The 22191-nt window shown below is 41.5% G+C and overlaps 1 protein-coding gene across 2 annotated transcripts in view; it reads right to left on the bottom strand.

Moving 5' to 3' along the window:
• The window catches only part of EFNA5 (ephrin A5), a 276340-nt gene that overhangs the window by 40703 nt on the left and 213446 nt on the right, over nt 1-22191 (bottom strand). For both annotated transcript variants that reach the window (XM_032845306.1, XM_032845309.1), the window contains exon 3: nt 6635-6927. In XM_032845306.1, coding sequence (XP_032701197.1) covers nt 6635-6927 — 293 coding nt within the window. The remainder of the gene's footprint in view (nt 1-6634; nt 6928-22191) is intronic.

Genomic DNA, 22191 nt, shown 5'->3' with positions numbered 1-22191 from the left:
GGCTCAGTGAGGTTCAGTTACCCACAGTAACATGGCTATTAAGAGTATAAGAAAATTCGAGGGCAAGGCTGCATTCACCAGAGTCTTGCCTTTTTTCTTTTACAGCCGTATTTTACTCTCCCCTTTGATGTAGTGTATCCTCATTATATGATCAAAAAACATTAATAAGAAACCAGGCAATTGCAGTGGTGGGTACAGTAAAACCCAGGGCTTTCAATTCATCTACTTTTCTTAAACATCAGCATATAAGGAAAACAATTTAACTGCTTTTTGTCTATTGTTTACTATTCTGGCATTTATTGATTCAACAAATATTTATTGAACTCCTATTCTCGATGCTATTTTCTATTATTTTTCAATGAAAAGATACAGTTTTAAATCAATATTATGGTTAAGCAGATTCTCCACATTATGGAGAGCTTGCCTGATTTTAGAAACACTTCTATGAGAAACTATACTCTCTGTTCCAAACGACTCACCTGCAAACAAGCTTTTGGGACAGAACCAGCTGGCAAGTGAAAGACTTTCTTTATGTTAGTATTCTCTGGATTTACTGAATATTCTTATATCTTTTAAAAGGATAGTTAATAACTGTATTATACAATCAAATGATTTTTGAAGCAGATCTTGGTCATTTCAGTAAGTCATCTCCTTAGAAGTCAGGTTACTTATTTTGTAAGTTTTAAGAATTGCGCAGTGCATATGAAAAATGCCGCATAGCTTAAGACTGTAAACTTTCAACTAAAGCACATAAAGGAGAGATTTAGTAGTTAACCACATATATTCAAGTAGTTATATACTACGGATTTAAGAATGATGCCCACAGTAACACAGACTGTCCTTATGATTTTCTTTTTAAAGATTTTATTTATTTATTTGATAGAGAGATCACAAGAAGGCAGAGAGGCAGGCAGAGAGAGAGAGGGAAGCAGCCTCCCCGATGAGCAGAGAACCCAATGAGGGGCTCGATCCCAGGACCCTCAGATCAGGACCAGAACCAAAGGCAGAGGCTTAACCCACTGAGCCACCCAGGCGCCCCTATGATTTTCTTTTTAATTCTGAAAAATATGTATACTAAAAAGAGTGGAGCAGAAATCTTCAGCTCCCTGATTGTTTTTTCATTGATGTTTTCAAGATTCTAACTTCAAAGAAATGGACATTTCTTCAGCTCTGTACTTCTATAAGAGTGTCAATATTAATATTAAAACAACATGTGTACACAACTTTACTTGCCAGTGAGCTTAGGAAGAGTGTGTTCCCCAGTAATCTCTCAGAAAGTCCCGAATTCTGTCTGGGTGCTAGGACTATAAATTTTTACTCTGAGTACCTTCTTTTGAAGAAAACCAACTATACCTTAGATGTGGCAAATGCTAGAAGATTTCTCTCTGCCTTTTTAGTATCAATTTAAGAAAATGACGTTTGTCTTGTTGATTGTCGGTTTCTCATTCCTAAATCAAGTGTGCAATCATGATTCAGTCCAGAGGCTGAATATTCACTGGATTTAAGAATTCCTCTGACCCAAAATCTGGGTCAGAAAGGTTATCGTACGTATTTAAAGGGTCACCCATCTGAGAAGATACAGTGGAAATATCGCTTGGAGATGAACGAGTATTCCTCAGAGAGCTAAAATTGCATACATGTTTTGTTTAAAATCTATCTTGCTACTATCTGAGTTGGGGTTTCTGCCAGAGTTTATAAAGTAATATTCTCTAAACAATAGAGCTCATTGTTTTTAACCTTTTTGTTAAAAAAAAACATAAACAAAATATAAAATAAGGAATGCTTCCCCCCGCTTTTTAAAAAACATTTTATTTATTTATTTGACAGAGAGAGAGATCACAAGTAGACAGAGAGTCAGGCAGAGAGAGAAGGAGAAGCAGGCTCCCTGCTGAGCAGAGAGCCCAATGCGGGGCTCCATCCCAGGACACTGAGATCATGACCCCAGCTGAAGGCAGCGGCTTAATCCACTGAGCCGCCCAGGCGCCTGAGGAATGTTTTCCCCTTTTAAGCACATGAGACCAAGGACTGTATCTCTTCACTTCCTGTTAGTTGTTTGCTCACTTAATTTCCTCTCAGATCCACCACTTCTTATCTGTGTGAACTTTTCTCTCGTTACTTAACTGTGAGCCTCTGTTTCTTCTCCTATAAAATGGGACATCAGAACAGAACTTCCTCATACTGCTCTGAGAATTGCAGGGGTTTAGAACAGCGCTTGGAATCGAGTGCTGTGTAAATACCCGTGACCTTTACTTACTGAGCATCTACTATGTGCCAAACAATGTAGTACGGGGCATAGAGCAGGCGGGCCTGGGCAAACCACCATAAATACATGGTGTCAGGAGTGATAAGCACTTGAAAGAAAATAAAGCAGGGTAAGAATGTTGAGAATCACAGACATATTATCTTTATATAGGGAGATCAGAATGCCTGTCCGATAAAGACATTTTTTAGAGCCGACCTAAAGAAAGCGAGAGCAAGGGAAGTGGGTGCCTGGAACAATGAGAACCCCAGGCAGAGAGAAGATAAAGTGCCAAGGCCCTCTTGTGGAGTCTGGGGGTGGGCACTAGCCAGGAAGGAGGGCTGGGGATGTTGCTGGAGGGGAGACAATAAAGGAGAGTGAGAGGACAAGAGGTCCAAGAGGCAAGCTGGAGAATGCAAGGGGATCCACCACGGAGGACCTTGTTGGCCAGATTAGAGACTCAGGATTTTGTCTTGCTCAGACAGGAAGTCACTGGAGGGCTTTAACAGGGCAGTGACATGCGCAGAGGGGTGATACAGAAAGCCTGCTGCACTAGTCAAGACCACAAATGACAGTGACCGGATGGGGTGGCGGGGCTGGAACGAGTTCGGTAATGCTAAGATGCCTCTCCACTCTGCATTCGCCCTCGGCATACCCCTTTAACTGGCATTTATCGACCACCTACTAAGTAAGGTGTTGGGCCGAGACACTTTACCGGTGTTATTTCTTACCGTGGTGTGCAGGCCTTTAGCTAAAACGTAGTTAAGATTAGAATATTAAAGCTCCAAGAAATGTGAAAAACCATCTCTCTCAACTACGTCATTTTACAGCTGTGGAATTAGAAATCCAGAGAGATGAAATGATTTACCGAAGATCATACAGTTAGTGAGGCCAAGAGAAGGGCCCAGGCCGCAATATTCCTTCCTTTACGAAAGGGGATTTTCAAAATCAGTGTTTTACGGACTCAGAAAGATAACTGGAAGTACCTTCTTTAAGTTATTTCTCTTTGCCTCTTCTGATTTAAAAAGAACAGCAGCAACACTTTTTTCAAACTTGTTCTCATTAGTTTAATATTTATGAGAATCATTTCTAAAATGAGTACTTTTGAAGTTTCTAAAATAACTCTTTGCCTTAGGAAGTCTATATAAATGACTATTGCCATAATCTATTGACTGGCAGTTCTGCAAATCTATCACCGATAGAAATACCACCGACTTTCTGTAATTATTTCAGTGTGCCAATCTCTTACCAAAATAACTTCTGTAGATTAAAAACAGTATTTGTCATATTTAAGAAGGGGCTCAGTCTGCCTGCGTAGTATCAGTGATGGTAACAATATACTGCCCATTCCCAAGGAAAGGAAGACAAAGCACAGAGTCAGTCTCAGGAACAAATAAAGGATCTAGAACAGTGAAAGACGTTTGATTTTGAGAGAAAAGAGGAAATTTCACATATTTGCAGCTACGCTCTGTTCTCTTAACTTTGTATAACTCAAACACATTAAGAAGGAAATAAACAGAACTGAGGATAAAGCAGAACTTGGTAAGAATGTTCTAACTTGTGTCCTCCCTGAGTAAGCGATGAGTGGATTTTCTAATACGAAATCCTCTCTTCTCCTTCCCCAAGGCCAAGTTGTGTATTTGAATTTGGGTTCCCATCACTATACTCAAGACCCTTCCTCTAGCACCCTAAAACAGGACCGCCAAAGGGCTAGAGTTTTCTCTTTTCTCTTGGAAGACTTGTTAGAGATTTTAAGCCCCCAAGGATCTGAAATACATCCCTGGTCTAGTTAAGAACATTTTATAAAATTGACCGGTAGACGACTAGTCAAGCCTCCCCAGATCGGCAACAGAGCTTCTTGTAAGGTAATAAGTGTGAAAAGAGTCATTTCCCAATCATCTTGTTCATTCCATGCATATTAGGAGAGAGGAAAATTCAACTGAGGGCCAATTCTCCCCTAAGAATCCTTTAGTTTAATTATGACCACAGTATATTAAACGTCTGCAAGACATCCACACTAGCTCTGCCGCTCTTGCTCTCGGCAGTGAAAGAAAGAGAGAAAACACTTTCCCTACTAAAAAGACAGGGAAGGATGCTCTTGTGGTTCTAAACCATGGTTGAAAATTCAATTTAACTGACTATGAGGCCACTGTGCTTCTTATAAATGAACATCTCTTTGCTGCTAATTTTGTGCTATTTTACCTTTCATTAAAAAAAGTAATTCAGGTTAAACTCAGCTGAACAGCAAAAAGCTCTTGATATTTTGAAGCATTTTGGAACAATTACTTTGACAGGAGCCCTTGACAGTTAAATGACTCCGTTAAATGAATGTTATAGAAGACACATAATGATTTTTAGTGAAATATTGAATTTAACCACAAATGAGGAAAAACCAGTCATAAGCACTATGGGTATATTTGAATAATAACATCTTGCTTATGAACCTCAATGGATTCTATAATTTCTAATAATCATGCAATCAACTAGTTAGCTGTATGCTTCCTATCTCGGTGCTCTCAATTTGGTTTTGGTTTTTGCTTTTGTTGTTGTGTTTTAAGCTGAAAAATCAATATGTAAATTGTGAAACTGGCAAGGATTTCCTCTTACACCAGTAGGATATTTTAGAATTAGGCAATTAATGATTGCCGTCCCGCCACTAAAGCCTTCCTCTTTCCTTTTTCCCATTTGCTGAATGAGATTCTTTCACAGGGTAAAAAATCAGGAAAAGGCAGAAGCCTGCTGCAGGAGAACGTGTGAAGTCAATGTCTGTCAGTGTTTCCTCCACCCATGGGACTCAATATTCCTTTTCTTATTTTATGGATCGAATGTGAGATGATATCAAGACTCTTACGTGCTTTCTCATGACTAATGTCTAAAATATGTACTGAAATAATAAAACTGGTACTGTTCAATTTCCTTTTTAAATTCAATCTCAATATAAGTGGGAGTGCCCGTGTGATAGCAAAATCTGGCTTAATATAAAATTCTGTTTTCTGGAGAAGAGAAGCTCGATATCCTTGTAGACTTAAAACAAAACAAAAACGTGGTTAGGAGTCAGCGGGGACATTCAGGGTGAAGAAATGAGTCAGAAAAAAAGGAATGTTCTTTATATTGCTTGTCTGGCAAGGAGGGGTGACAAGTGCATGCTAAGCATACCGGGTGGTATGGCTTGGGCCACACTTCCTAATTCTTTCAAGGAGGTGAGGTACATGTACTCCTGTACCCACTGCTTCCTGCATTTACCTTCCTTCAGCAACTGCCGATTTATCTGCCTCTCCTCCCCACCAGATGGTCACCCCTTGAGGACCAGAATGTCTTTGGATTTTGCATCCCCCAACTTTTCTGAGCCAGGAAAAGTTGTTCAATCAATGCACTTCTGAGCAAAGAATGCTTAGCTCCTTCGGCTGATCGTGAAAATACTTGGAAAAGACCAGACAGTTTAAGTATTTGGTACTTGTGAAGGAAAAGTCCAGATATACAGCAGGCTGCCTAGATTAAACATTACCTGTAACCATCCTAACTCCAAGTGTGGTCCATACACCAGCAGCAACAGCGTCGCATGGGAGCTTTATAAATATGGAACCCCAGGCCCCACAGCAGACCACTTGAGTCAGATCTGCATTATAACGAGATCCCCAGGTGACTGACGCGCAGTGAAGTTTGAGAAGCATTTACCTAGACTATGTGACTAGTAGGACACCCGAAGCCGTGACGGTATATGCCACGGACAGGAAACAAGGCCACAGCAATATGATTAATACAGAGATCAGCTGAGAACGTTTTAGAGCTCTCTCAGGACAGAGTCACCGGTGGGGAACTCACTTATACCAGTTCCTCTGGAACGCTTTCTAGATACTTCTTCACGCGCTTGCCTGTTTAAAGACACAGCTGCTCTTAATAATGGTCTTTTCTCCTTGGTGCAAAGAGAGTATTTATCGTCAGCATGCTGACATTTGCAGGAGTTCTGGCTTTCTCCAGTGCAAGTGTGGATGATTGAAAGGATATTGCTGACACCTGAATAAGAAATCCAATGACTCCAAGCTATGTAAATTTAATTATTTCCTTTAATTTTTTTTTTTTTTTTTTCAGGAATCTCTTTTTCTTTTCCTCAGCTTTGGAGAAGTCCTAGCAATTTTCATTTAAAAGAAATACAAGTCAGCAGTGGTTCACTGAACAGGCTGACACGCAATTTCGTAGGGGGAGAGGAGCTGTGTCTTTAATCTAATTTGTGCTCTCAATTCCCAGCTAATGTATCTAGGGATCGTGATGTATGCATTTACAAGGAGACATCTGTAATGCAGAGTCCAGCTCTCCGCAATTCTCTGAAACATGGGTAAAAAATTAGTCTGGGCGCTTGCAGCTGTCCGACAACCCAATAAATCTCCGTATACTCACAGATGTAGAAATATTCCCGGCCTGGCCTGAATTCAAATCCTAGGGAGAAGGGTGTGAAAAGCTGGAATTTTTCAGAGAACTTGAGCGGTCCGTTTGGAGAGTGGGGCCGGTTACATTCCCATCTCTTGAACCCTTTGGAAGTATGGTCACAGGCACTGTACCCATCAAAGTTCACCATGTAGAGGACATAACGCTCAGTCTTGTCTTCTGGGACCGAGTCCTCATAGTGAGGGCAGAAAACATCCAGGTAGTCATTGATACAGACGTCAATGTGGTAGTCACCTCTCTGGAATCTGTGGGAAGATGAAGAAAAAGATGAGATTATTTGCACAGAAAAGACTTCCTGCTCGGAATCATCAGTGGTAGAATAACTTTAATACCGCAGGTGCTAACAGATTTATCATAGTAAGTTTTTACTGCATCCCATTGGATGTGGGACATGTTACCATTCCAACTCTCAGGAACAGCAGTTTTACAGAGGAATTCATTTACCTTGGTTTCAAAACACCCTAAACATGGAACTCTTCACATTCATTTTCAGTCATGCAGAGGCTGACTTGCTATGTTCCTTTCATTCTGAGGATCACATATATTGAGGCGAAGTTTTGGTATTTTGAAACAGCGTTTCATTTCATGAGTGCTTTTGAATAAATGAATAAGTCATTTAAAGAACAAATGAATGACTGAATTGTTCTTGCTATAATTGAGACCATTCTCAATTTCCTATGCAAATGCAGAGAAGCAGAGTCATAAAATTGAGAGAATTAGGATCATAAAATTTAAAGGTTGGAAAGAAAATTCCTAGAACACTTCCACGTTAGAGGAAAATAAAAGCCTAAGGCGCAATGATAAAGCAGTGAGTGACGGAGCTGGATCTGGAACGGTGACTTTGGGTCCTACCTAGTCAGCTGTTTCCCTTAGTGAATCTGCTTATGTCACAAACTCGTTTTGGCAGATCTCTTTTGATGCCCCAGCCTTTTCTATATTAAGAAAATTAAAACCAGCTAAGTCCAATGAGCTCCTCCCCTCATTTTTTTGTTTTTAAAGATTGTACATATTCATTTGACAGAGAGAGACACAGTGAGAGCGGGAACACAAGCAGGGAGAGAAGAAGAGGGAGAAGCAGGCTTCCCGCTGAGCAGGGAGCCTGATGCGGGGCTCAATCCCAGGACCCTGGGATCATGACCTGAGACCAAGGCAGATGCCTAACTTCTGAGCCACGCGGAAGTATCCCCTCCCCTCATTTCTTTGTGTTCTAGGGCCAGACTGGACCACTTCCATCCTGAAAGTTAAATTACACACACACACACACACACACACACACACACACACAAATATACACACACACCACTGTATGCATCACACTGTCTGCTTCAATTCCTAACCTCACAAGAGTTTTGCTTATTTGTGTTAACTAATGATACTCTCCCCTTCAGATGAACAGACTTCTCAGGAACTAAGGACCTGTGAAACAGGAATTGTTATGTATACAATTTCCTAAAACCAGAACAGAAAACCCTACAAAACCCTCTTTTTTAGCTAAGGAGGAAAGTCTCTGAGCACTCTGAAAGTTCATCATAAAACTGTTACTGCCAAAATACAAATGCCCATCAAGTCATCTAGTCTTTGAGTCAGCTGGTCTTGGTGTGAACACTTTCCAGGGACAAGTGAGCTGGTCTATTCCATTTTTGGGCATCTCTAAATTTTAGCAAGTTTCTTCTCATCTTGAGCACAAATCTGCTTCTGTGTGATTTCCACCCAGTGATCCTGCTCCGGCTGCCTGACATCACAAAGAACAAATCCAATTCCTCTTCCTTCCTCCCCTTTATGGACCAGACAGTCCATAATAAATACGGAGTTGTCAAATACATCTCTGTATCCTCCTATCTCCATACTTGAAAGTCCTGATTTTTTTGGTTATTTCTGCTCCCAGGCTTCTCACATTCTAGATTCTCAACTCTCCTCGTGTCCTGTAGTCTCCCAGCGTTCTCCTTAAAATGCAACTCCCAGACACAACCAACCTCTCGGACAGGTCACTGTGACCCGCGCCCAGCTCAGGAGACCTACAAGCTTCACTCTGGATGCTAAGTAGTTATCGATGAAGCTGAGATTCCTTTCTGAAACAGAACATGATACAAGTGGAAACTCCTCATGTTAGTTGGAAGACCTCGATTTAAGGATTGCTGTTGGTTGAGCGGGGGAATCAGAAGCCATTTGAGCCTCAGTTTCCTCAAATGTAAGTGGGAATGATAACGAGGATCTGCCTTGCTAACCTCACATGACTGCTTCAAGTCCCAGATGATGAAATGGATGAAAAGCCATGCGAGTGTACAGCATTATTATCAGGATATATTAAAGCACATTAAAATTGGTAACTGACAAAATATTAACCTTACAACCACAGCAGTCAATGTAAACCACAATAAAAATAATCCCCGTTTCCCTTTTTAAAAATCTCCAAAGACAGGAAATCATATAAAAATCCTAAATTCTGTCCTCAACTATCAAATGCTCCACAGAAACTTCATTTGATCAATGCTTTTAAAAAACAGCCTGCTGATTTATATAAGGAGAACAAGCAGAGATGACCAGATCACTGTTCAGTTAGAGGATCTCAAAATGCATGAAATTTTTGAAAAAGATTTTATTTATTTATTTGAGAGGGAGAGGGAGACAGAGAGAGAGAGAGAGAGAGCGAGCGAGTGCACACTCAGGGGGAGCTGCAGGCAGAGGAAGAAGCAGGCTCCCCACTGAGCAGGGAGCCCCATGTGGGACTCAATCCCAGGACCCTGGGATCATGACTTGAGCCAAAGGCAGAGGCTTAACCAACTGAGCCACACAGGTGCCCCAAAATGCATGAACATTTAAAAAAAAAACAACAAAACAAAAAACATGGAAGTATTTCTCTATATTTACAATGATCACGGAATATTTTTCTTCATTACCGGCAGACGATGATTTGTCAAGACGCAAGGAAAGCCTGTGTTGCTTTTAAAAGATTTCTGAACATCAAGGTAACATCACTGCCAAAGTACAAAGAAAAGACACTGCAGCGTTCAGATAAAAGGGTGCTGGGATATGAATCATCAGCACTCAGAGTAGCCTGACAGGTCTGGATGGGAGCCAGACAAGAACAGCCGCAGAAGGCAATGCCCAGATGCACTTTATATTATTATATTATTATTATAGATTTTAAAGATATTCAAGGGGGAAGTTTTCCCTTTCTCTAAGTGTCGCTCATTTTAGCTTCTACTAGCACTTGACACAGCCTAAAAGTGGGAAAAAAAAAAAAAATTAAAACTGCCACTGTCCAGACCAATTCTGTTATTGCTCTAGTCTACAAATTGCCATTGTTTTTGATGCTTTGAACTGAGCTTCCTTTCTCCAACTTTTATCCCCATTAATACTGTGTAAGTTTTAATACAACAAGCCATGAGCTTGAAGACACCCTTTACGTTGGGTTGACCCTATTCCTTTCTGATGACATTTTGCTTTGTGTGGGGTGTTAAATGAATCACCGTGGAGCATACTTTGAACTTGTGATCACCCTAGTGATTAGTAATTCTACCCCTCTATCCATATGACAAAGATGATGATTCACCACAGAATCATCTTAACCTGTTTGAGATCTTTCATTTGCACAAGTTGGTGTACTAATACAATTTTTAAAGGAAGGACAATACAAACATAAAAACAATGATAAACTAGAACTCATAAAAGGCATCCCTGTGACATACCCAAGTATAATCCAAAGAAGAGTTTAGGGTCAGATATTCTAACATGACCCCATATCATGCTCTTTGGCTACAGAGTAGTACTGAACCATTCTTTTCTGGCCCTACTGTGGAGAGGCACACATGTATGGCTAATATAATTGAGTGTTTATTATGTTACATTCAGCACCTTTATTTAATCCCCATCACAGATCCTATAGAACAGACACTATCAGTACAGCCATTTAAAAATGAGGATTTCGAGGCTAATTAGCCAGGCAATGCGCCCAGTGTCACAGAGCTAGTAAAATGTGCAGGCAGAAGTCAAGGCCAAGCATTCATAACTCAGAACTGAAGTTTTTTACTATTCTACTTCCTGAGAGATAAAATTGCTAAAGTCAAGTTCTTAGGTCTCTTCATCCCACAGAGGGACAATTCTAATTCTTGCTGCTACACACACGTGCTGCATCTAGGATCTGCCATGGTATGGCTTTACCTATGTTGTCACGGAAATCCTCCTTAGGTAGTTACAGTTAGTTTCATTTTCCCAATGAGGAAATGGCATTCAAAGAGGTTATCATCCTCTGAGTTCATTTTTTCCCACAGGAAACCAGAAGCAGAGTTAGGATTTCAACCCGAGTCTTCTCTGATCCTGAAGCCAATTCTCTTTCCTCCTAAACGCTATGGTTCCAAAGTTTTTACCAATTGTTGTGATTCCCCTCACCCGAAGAAGCCCTTTAAAGGCTTTTGGTGCCATTAGGTTACCTTATGTTTATACTGACCTTCTAGCAAAGGCAGGTGCAAGGTGTCCTGGCCCTGCTCCCTCCCCATGACACTGGCCCCAAACTCCTAAACTGAAGGCTGTGTCGACATCCAGAATAGGGCTCACACAGCAGGGTTAGCTCCCGACTCAGGCACAAGAGTGTGGTTTTTCGTGGAATCAAGTGCTGTTAGGCTCAGCAGCTGGGCCACAAAGGGATCTCCCCAACCCTGCCCCCTCGACAAAAGGCTTTCATTCCTATTCAAAGAGCAAGTTCAAATCTAGGAAGAATGATTCCACATGCCAATATTTACAAAGGTCACAGGTGGCAAGGCTGGTGTTTTAAACACATTTGCAAATTTCTTGGACATTTTCTTGTAAAGGTCTCCCCCTTACTCCTTATCTTTAATTCCATCCATTGTATCTGTGGTGCTCTACCTCTCTGAAATCATTTCATGTTAAGAACTCGAGGAATTTCTGGCTGCACACCAACAAGCCAGCAATAATTACAGTATGATCTTTACTAAATTATCACAGTGGCTTACAGTGTAAAATCATGCACAGTTGCCACACTTAGAAAAGTGATTGTGTTTGAGTAATATGATTACCGCCCTGTGTTCTCATTATACAAAAGTCTCAAATGCCAGGAAACATCCTGTATACATGAAAAGATGGCGTTCGCTCTCCACTGACTTGCACGGCTACGAGGGTCCAAGCTCCAACTAACATATAATAGTATCTATAACTCTGGGAACACATGAATACATTGTATACATTTACCAAAATTTGACAGTAGACTGGTTGAGAATCAATGTCATTTATATTACGGAAGGGTCATCTTAGTTAATTAAGAGGAAGAAAACTCAGTATGGCAACTAGTTCTTTGTTACCGACTCAATTATCAAGTAGGAATTACGCACTTGGTAGTTCTTAATGCCCTAGAAGCTGCCTGGAAGGGTGGATAAAAAGCACATTTCAAGGCTGTTGATAGAGCGAAAGTAACAAGCCGCCGTTGGGATTTGAGTGAGAAGGTCTATTTGCAGACATGCGTGTTTGTCTCAGTTTGCCTTCAGTGTTTACCTGAGGACATCCTGCAGCTAACTACAGTTTTGATTATACACTTAAAACTATTCTTACTATCTCTCTCCTTATCTGGCCTGTCTGCAGAAAGTGATTTGTGATTCGAAATCAAATGAAATAAAAACCCAGATGAGGTAATCAGTCAATAATTTGCCTTTTCACTTTGTTATCAATAGGGCCCTAGCTTTCTATCCAGATAGGGACAGCACAAGGCTTCCTGACCAGTTAGCAAGGACCAGGAAGACTTCACTCCATCTAAACCCAGTGACTTATTTTCAAACAGAAACAACGGACATGCAGGACTCAAATACTCAACTTCTTGGCCAGTCTCAAGGAGAAGTTCTCAACGACCCTGTCCTTGGTTCCTTTTGGCTGTGGCAAGTAATGTCACTTAGGTTTCTTTCCCAATGGATGGCCCTTCATCTCATTGCCCTTACTTCCTCCTCAACCCCATATGCCCTTAGGCTGTGAATACCGACAGCTGGGAAGACCAGCCCCAAAGGACACACAGGCAGGGCCCTGGGTTCCAGGTGTTGGAAGAGCAGCATCACGGCCGTCCTTCTCTGAGTTCCTCTTTAGCCACTTCTTCCTGTGTTGCTGCTCCTCTCCTCCCTTCCTCATCTGCTAAAGCCAAAATGCATTTCATTTTAGGAGCTGGAAAAGGAAGGGTACGATGCCTATTTAAAACATTCTAAATTGGCCTTTAGCATATGTCGGTGGCACAGCAGAGAGCCTGCTTCCAAGGAAATGTGTACTGAGGTATTTTATCAAGCAGCTCCTGAGTGAAGTTTCCTCACTCCATAAATATAGAAACAGCATTAGTGAAAGAAGACAGAGCAGTTATTAGAGGTTAGGAAGCTGCGAGACACTTTTATCCCACTCTTTCATGTAGTGTTTTAAAGGATTCAATAATGAAAATGTTATTTCTCATGAACTGGATAGTTGATTATTACAGTTTAAATGTATTTTAATCTGTCAAAGAGGTGATTGTTTTAATATTCCTATTTGAACAGAACTACAATGTCACTTCTTTAATTACAAGGCAACTTAATATATTACATTCTGAAATTGAAATGTAAAAGAAGGATATGATTTATGGTCAAAGATTAAGCCAATTTATCAGCTTGGGGTTCCTCCCAAATTTTACATCTAGAGTGAATATATCTTGGCAGCCCTGTCTTTCCCTTCTACCATTATTGATTTAAAGGCTAATTTCAGAGTAAGATGTCTCTTTTTAACCAGAAGAATTTCTCATTTGTCCTGGAAGTCCTCCTGGGCCCACAACAGACCTGGAGTTTGGTCTGTAAATATGTTTTGGGAGGAGACGGGCAGGCCAGCAGTCTCTGTTTCAACACTTCTCTCCTCATCTCCTTCTGTTATTCTCTCAGCACAGAATGCAAGCCTTATGGTTTTCATATCCTAAGTCTGAAGATGCTCTTTTTATTTTGTTTTGTTTTCCTGCAGAGGTTAAAGCATGAAATATAAACAGCAAATCAAACAGGGTAGATAAAGAATAGCATCACTGGGGGCTGAAGCGAGATGTGTTTTGCTGTTTTTTAATGTCTTCCTTCTCTCATGGGCTGAAACATGTCTGTCTTCCAAATGTATTGGTAATTGACCTTCATTTTCAGCTCTGAGATAGAGTCCTGGACAGTTTCACCACTACCAGGCTGGTTGCTAAGGCTAAATGAAGGAAGTCTGAATGAGGTCTGATGACTGCAACCCATCATTTCGGGCAGTCCAATCCAACTCCTCCGGGCTCTAGAACATACCAATCACAGCTAAAGTTCCCGCAGAAGGGAAGATTTACAAGTTAAAAAAAATACTCAAGGATGAATTTCAGAGGTGTTTCTTACCTTATTTTTGCAGTCAAAACACTGTATGTTCTAACACATACATTTTTATCCAATGAAGCACAAGATAGTTACAAAATATTTAGAACCCAGGGTTGCTGTTCTAGCCATGAATATCAATTCCAGTAAAGTTCTTATGCATGCATGTTTTGGTAATTACAAATTCTGCAGCGTAAGAGCTTTGCCTTGAATTCAGTAACCGTTGGTGATGGGAATAAGACGTAATTTACTTGGCCAGATATTTAGAATTCATTAGTGGTTTAGTACAGTAACCTGTCACCTTTTCTCTTTCCACGTGTGTCGGTGTGCGTGCATGTGTTTTAAAAACAAACGGTCTAAAAATTTCACAATTAATACCAACTATGCATATCAAACAGATGGATAAAAAGATCAGCAAGCTCTTGTTTTTTGCTTTCCTATTATCGGTCACATCAGGCTGAATGACTTTGTAAAATTGGTATCTCCCAAGAGTAACACCTGTTTCAAATACAGGGCCCACAAAATCTTCTCTCCTCCAGTGTTTTAACTCATTTGGAGTTTGTTTTATTAGCTTGACTGAGGAGCTCCAAAGGAAACAAAGCATTAAATTGGCAGGGCCTAAACAAGACTTGCCTTCAGGAAGGGACTGGGAGCTTTGGGTGACAGTCTAATTGCTTCTAAGCCCCCAAAGCGGCCTCAGGCATGGAGTAAGAATGTGTCAACATCAACAGGCTAAATCAGCCAAAGAATTAACCAGGCGGAGTGTTACACACCCAACACACTGCAGATCACTGTAATGGTTTTCAAAAAGGGAGTAAAATAAAATAAAGAATTGGCATCTGGCATCCAGTGTACGTCCTAGCAGAGGTCACGTCCACAGAGCAAAACAGGCTCTTTCCTGACTCCCGCTGCTCAGGAGCTTCCTGACAAAGCTGCCCTCACACCCCAAGTTCTCCGGAGTTCGACATCATGGCAAGCACACAGAACAGAGCACCTGCCGCCTACACACGGGTCCAAAAGCAGATGCGGGAAATCACCGAACAGGTTATCCAGCCACTGTCCTAGGAGAACAGGATTAAATAAACGGATTCTGTTCGGGGGAATGCAGGAGTCAATCAAACAAATAAGCCACCTGCCCAAACTGCTTATACACTTGGAGCCCTTTTGTATCCTACAGGGATGGAGTTAGCTGGTAGAATTTTAGGCCATTCCCAGTTATAAGAGTAATAACGATAACCAAAGCGCTATCATAAATGTCATTTCTCTTAACCGATTCAAGTAACGATTTAGTAGTTTTTAAATACTGGTCATGCAAACCCTGAAATAGACATTTATATTATGGCTTGATCATAACTTCTGGGCTTATTACCACCTAAGTCTGAAATCTGGCCCTGACTTCTCAGAAGTAGGGATGGGGTATCTGAAAACCTACATGGTGAGGAACTCATCTCTACTAGTTTATTGTTAAACACAAAACAAGCTGGTGAGAAGGAAAGGAAATAACAGCTTTCTTCTGTGTTCGATCTCCACACTACAGGGGGAAGTATGTATTTGGTAATGCTAGGGCAAAACAATAATGATAATAGTGTTTCGCACAAAGCTTTAGGATGCAGAGCAAACACTGTTGTCGCTCTGGTGCAAATTGGCATGTGAGAAGTAGTTACTTTTATCTGGTGCGTTTTAACCCTGTGAGCAGGTGGATACAAATCTGAAGCCTGAAAAGAACCCAAGGTGAGAGAAAAGAGATCCGGGGCCATTAGAAATGAGGTGGTGGGTACGGTCGTCAAAGGCAGTGAATTCATTCGAGGTAAATGTGTAGATTTGGAAGGAAAACTGGGACTGTGCTGAGCAGATCACTGTAACAAAAATAATGATCATTGTCGTATTTTTATGCAGACCTTTTTAAATAGACTTTTCCTTGAAGACAGTGCTGGTGTTTACTCATCTCCGTACCCCCAGCACAGAGCACAGCATTTGCACAACTTGATATGTGTCTGAAGAAGGAAACTGCTGCTGACGGATGTTACAGGCAATGCTTAAAAGCAGAACAACCGTGTAAGGTGCCCCACCATCTCCTTCTGTGTCCTGGGTCCCAGTATCCAGTTCTGAGAAGAGCTAAATAATATTCTAAACAAAGGCCAAGATCAGAAAACAAAATAATGGCCAACTGCAAAAAGGAAAATTATAATCAGGACTGTTGTTCAAGCAATGCTAGAAAATTATGCCCAGCCGAGTAGACAACTTAAGCACCTAAGGCAGAATGAAAGTTTCTCTCTTGTCATTAAGTCCTCTATTCAATTACCATTTATCGGGGTAATTAAACACTGGAAAGTGATGCCAGGCTAATTGTTAGATTATGATAATTACATGTCTTTGCTATGCTATAGCTGATCAAAATAAGATGTGGTCCCATGCACTTAGCTAAAGCTGCTCTGTAATCGTCAGACTTTCGTAGAGAGCTAGGCCATTTATTACTAATTCATTACAAATCAGGCGGAGAAGCTTATTATTTGTAATGCTTCTTTTCTCCCCCCACACACAGTCTCCTGGAACAAGCCTCCCAAAAGGTTAAGCACAAACTGTTGCCTCTCATTGGCCCGTTTCCATCCCAATTACACAGCTGAGCAGCATTAGGTGCCTCTGTTTGAGAGGGTTCATCAGCCTGCTTCACAAAATCCTGCAACCGCCCATCACACTGGCAGCGACATCCACCGCTCCCTTTCAGCCTCCGCCAACCACTGTTCTGCTCTGAGCTGTGTCCCAGCAACCATGAGCTGGCAGTCCAGACGGTGTTTTGGTTCTGAGGCTCCCTTCTGCTCGGGTCAGGCCTAGCCCAGGCTGGGATATGCCCAGGGTTTGGTCCAGCCGGCAGGAGGCATGGGGAGTACAGACTGCGCCCCCTCCTGCCAGGACGTCTGGTCTCCGCTCCTCAAGCCCGGGTCAGGAGAGGAGAGCAGCTTTCTCAGGAGCCGACCAGAGTCACCTCAAAGTGACCAAATGGGGTCCTTGTAGGGGAAGAATGGGACCAATCCATTGTCTGGGGCTTCCCGGGGGGTTAGAAAGCTGTCCTTCCGTGCCTCTACTAAAGGCTCCGGGTCACCCTTAGAAGAGGGGAAGGCAAATGGGATTTGAGATTTGAGATTTTCCCCCCTATTACTTGGGCATGATTATTGACTGAATGTTTGTACCTCCCCCCACCTCCCACCAAAATTCCTAAGTCGAATCTCCAACCTCCAACGTGAGTGACTGTATTTGGAGATAGGGCCTTACCGAGGTAATTAAGGTTATATGAGGTCATAAGGTGGAGCCTTGACCCAATGGGATTATCGTCCTTCTAAAACGAGTGCCTCCTCCCCCCTCTCCTCTGCCCCCTTCCCTTTACGGGCCTCTGCAAGCCAGGAGGAGAGCTCGTACCAGAAACTGACCCTTCTAGACCTAGATCTGGGACTTCCAGCCTCCAGAAGCACGAGAATAAATTTCTGCTGCGGCAACTGCCAACAAGTATCTGGTGTTCTCTTATGGCAGCCTGAGCAAACGAATATGGGTATTTTAACATTTAATTACTGGAAAAGTTTGGGGTGGGGCGGCATTGAATTATATCATGGGCAGAGACTTCAGAAACAGACACACAGGCAAAACTGATGAAGAACAAGGTAACCAGGCTGGGAAGGGAGGACGCGGGAGAGGGGAGAGAGCAGAAGGGAGCCCGTGCTGGCGCCCCTCACGATACCCTGCATGTGGGAGACACCCAGTATCCATCTGCCGTTCTGAGCAAATGGCTGGTCTGAGGGAGGAAGGCACCTTATTTTCCTAAGTAAGGATAGTTTCACCTCTTAAATTAACTCATGGCACCATGAAAACGACTGTATTATCACCCAGCAACGGTGTTATCTCACTGTTTCAGCAAGGTTTTCACCCAAAGATAGAATGAAGGGTGTTACAGAGAAGTCACAGGCTCTATTTTACCCTTCCTCGACCCTGAAAATTAAAACAGAATATGCCACCGCCTTTCAAAAATCATATTAAGTGCATTCTGGGGACAAAACAAACCACGAGGTACCTTTGTTAACACCAGAATACATAAAACTGTCATTTTATGCACACATTTACTGGTGGCCTGTGGCTTAAGACAGGGGAGCTGGGGGAACAAAGGTACTTCGGTTCATCACATAAAAATGGCTTTGCACTACTTAGTATTATGATTTCCTCCCACACTCATTAAAAGGATATTCATTCATACAGCTGGATCCTCTCTTTACTTTTATAGCCTGGACCACAGAAAGATATATGCAAGAATAATGCAATCATAAAAAATAAGAAACTAATTGCTCTATCCCAAGGAAACATAAGGGGGAGAAAGAAATAAACAATTCACCATTTATTTCTCAGAAATAAATCTCAGCACTTTAGGGGATTCTCAAGAGCTATAATATCTCTGCCTACTTAAATGCTTGTCTATCTCAATGTCAGAGAATATAGTTGTTGTCTTTTCCCTTCCCCTTTCATTTTAATAAGCTCGCTTTCAAAATGTCTACCTTGGAAGAGAACTACAGTTCAAAGCAAACGCGCATGACCCTCCTCTTGAACTTTCAGAATGTTTGGTCCTGCTGTAATCTCTGAATCAGCCGCTAGCGGGGACTGTGAAGTTTCAGAGGGATGGTTAATGCCAAGACACAAAGATGATGAACTAAGAGGGTGATAACGGGCACTTCATGCTGGGTGACAACTCAGCATCGCAAGCCTTGAGAGGACAGGGTCACCACTGGCTTTCTTCAGCACTCTGCAGTACAATCCCAGATCCCCAAGTTCCTTTGACACGCACATTAACATTTTATTGCCCTTCAAACTGTTCAAGTCCAAAAGAGACAGAGAATGTGAGTTGCGGGTAAGTTACAAACTCAGAGGGAGGAGGAGCGGGTCAGAGAAACAACAAAGCAGGTAGGAAACGCACAGGGGCTCTGAGATGAGCCTGGGCCTCAGCCCAGAATCTGTATCTAGTGTGAGGACAAATGGCATGATGTCTCGCTGAGCAGTTGATTTACAAAACAGGACGATTTCATTTATCCATGTTTTAATTCAACGTACAGGCACCTACTCTGTGCATGCTGGATATTTAATTAAAATCAGAAGCCGTTTTATGCTCTAAAAGGACATTTTTTTTTTCCCCATTCCACAAACACTCGTATACTTTCCAACCCTCTCAGTGGGATGAAGGGGTGTAGGCAAACCGGGAATTCATGTTGGTACACTCTGGATTTGCTGTCTTAGAACACTCTGTAGCTGAGAAAAGATTGGTAACAGCTAAGACCCACCCAAGGATGTTTTAAGAATCCAGCCATTAAATGAAAAGCCTAAGTCTTGGTCACTGAAAGTGCTGGTTACTATGGCTTTGTGAATACGACTAGAGAAAGGAACACAGGACATACGCCGGCCAAGGGGGCAGCTTAGAAGCATGGTTCTTCAAGGCTAATAGAGAGGACCCCGCCTGTCACAGCTGTTCAGCCCACCCTGAAATTCGAGGTTGCAGGAAGGGGAATGGGGATGGCTCTCAGGCTGCAGAAATGCCTTTTCCTTCTGCTAGCAGGGGCAGTGAGGCTGTGGGGAGCCGTGTATACCACAATTGGGGGACATCGCCTGAGGCTTATACACACCTCCACAGGGTTTTGAATCTTAAGAAGTTACCAAGGACTCTGAGCCACCACAGGAAATGAACTGAAAATTAGGGATTATGGGGAAAATAAAAAATTTTTCTAAAAAATTTCTTTTAGTTTAAATACGAGTTTCTAGGATATAAGCTGAAGGAATAAACTTACATATGCATTGCAGCGCTTCCTAGTGGCCTATTAAATTTAGTTTTGTCTATTTTTTTAAGTCAGGGTGGTGGCCTCAAGATATAATTAATATCTCAAAAGACACCAGAGATGTTTGGAAGTGTATGGAAACAAAATACTGCTATTCTCTGTTAGACGATTACAATATTTAAAAATTTCTATCACATGAGAGGGAATTGTGTTGGTTCTAAGAACTAGAAAAATTTATAGGGAAACTCAAATTTAGACACATCACTCTTTTTTTTTTCCTAAATGGCATATTGCAAGCCAGCATCCCCAAGCACTCATGGTATTAAAAAGTGGCATTCTCAGCATTGTATTTGCAGCTAAATATTTATGTACACGATTGAATCTACGAACTCCTGTCACATAAAACTTTCTATAATTGGTTTTGACTCAACAACAACCATGATCAGGTTACGAGAGTTAAGAGAGACAAAATCTTAACTCATCACTTCTTAAAAACACCAAGTTATTTGCCTTTGTATTCCTAGACACTACTCATATTTATTAGGCTTAACCTATAGTAATCACGAATTCCTTAATTCACAGAGTGCGCATGATGTAGGCTTGTAAGGAGATGGCCTCTGGTTCTCCCTTGGCACACAACAGTCAAAGATAATTTCACAAGAACACTGCTTCTGCATCAAGATGATAGAGATATACACCAGTGGAAGGGACTTTGAGGCACCATCTCTTCTAGCTGTTTCCTTTCAGGACTGTTAATTATCCAGTCTCTTTAAAAAAAAATCTCCAGGGAGAGTTTGAGTCTTAAATAGCAGCTCTTCCTAGGACCTGTAGATGTCATTCAAAATTCAATGCATAAAGAAATTCTCTACTCTGGGGCACCCGGCTTTCCAGTGTTGATCAGAGCATTTTCCTCACCCCTACCTTGTAAGAAGATTTAAAAGAAAAATAGAGGAAATTTAGCTCAAGTTTGCCGAGGAAAGTCAAGCTGATTGTATTATTGACTGCCTACTGCATTAGCAATTTCCAACTGAATTACAAACTGTTTGCCCGCATTATATTGCTATTGTTCAATACCATTTTCATTGCCCTAATGAAACAAAGCTATATAATATAACCATAAAGTACTGATTACAGTTAACCATAATGGAATAGAGCTAAGGAAAGACCTATTTTTAAAATATGCACAGAAAAAGATAAGAAATGCTGATACTCAACAGACATTTTTTTTTTTTTTAAACTCTTTTTGGCTTTCTGGATTGAGATCAAAACAACACTGACAAATTAATTCTTCTTTCTTTTCCAACAATACAGATGGTATTTCCCCTAAAATAGAATTTCTAGAAGATTTCCCAAAGAGCGAAAGTTCTCTAGGTGCTAAAATTAAAAAAAAAAAAAAAAAAAAAAAAGTAACATCGTGAATTTTACACATATCTTAACAAGTGCCTACTTCAAACCAGAGTATTCCCTAATATCACAAAAGAGGTTATCCAAATTTTCCCCGGAGTGCAGATTTTCTCCCTGTCTATAGGTGAGCTCTTCGGAGAAGTGCCATTATGAAACCAAAAGGGTGTTTTTTATTGAGCCAGCAACACAAATGATTGGGGTGCAGTGCTGGGCTGAAGCTGCCTGAGTGAGATAGCAAATTCATGGCTGAGATTTCTGCCTTTTAGCAAAGGCACTGAAGGTTACTTGGCAGCCCCTTGTATACCCAGTTCCTTTCCCAAAGACAGAAACAGTAAACCAAGAGTTGGAGGCAACATGAAGAAATAGTAGAGAAAATTCTTGGATGTTGCTGATTATATTATGACTACAAGCTGTAGTGTCAGACACTTGCTCCCTTCTGATATTTGTGCCAGAGCTACCAAACCCCAAACCCTACCCCCGCCCCGCCCCGGATGGAGTGTAACTGGTATAATGGGAAAGAGAGCTCACCGTTGTCACTCCCTAAGGATTCCTCAACTCCAGCTGGTGAAAGTGAATGAAGTTACTGTGTGGTGCTGTAGGGACAGATGATCTGTGACTGTCCAGGTCCTAGACACCCAGGCATTCCACATCTGATAAACCCTTCCTGCCATTTCTCTAGTGGATATGGCGTAAACGTACACTGGAGCACATTGGAAATGCCTGCATGTCAGTTTCTTTAAGACAAACTCCGGTCCCGGAACAGACCTTTGTATTTGTGCAACAACGAGCAACAGTGACGACAAGGCCATCCGTGTGGACACACCATGCTGAGTTCTACAGACCATATTTGATACACTGATATGATTTCCGCAGTTCAGAGTAGCTACCTCAATGTTAAATTTACTTGCGTTTTCTAGTTTCGGCACTACAGACAAAAAGGTAAAACCAAGCCAAGGTGATATCTGTG

The sequence above is a fragment of the Lontra canadensis genome, unplaced genomic scaffold (assembly GCF_010015895.1).
Source record: "Lontra canadensis isolate GAN:19392208 unplaced genomic scaffold, GSC_riverotter_1.0 scaffold4, whole genome shotgun sequence".
In the NCBI taxonomy this organism is placed as follows: domain Eukaryota; kingdom Metazoa; phylum Chordata; class Mammalia; order Carnivora; family Mustelidae; genus Lontra; species Lontra canadensis.
The sequence above is the reverse complement of the archived record's forward strand: the minus strand, read 5'-3'. Positions and strand labels throughout refer to the sequence as shown.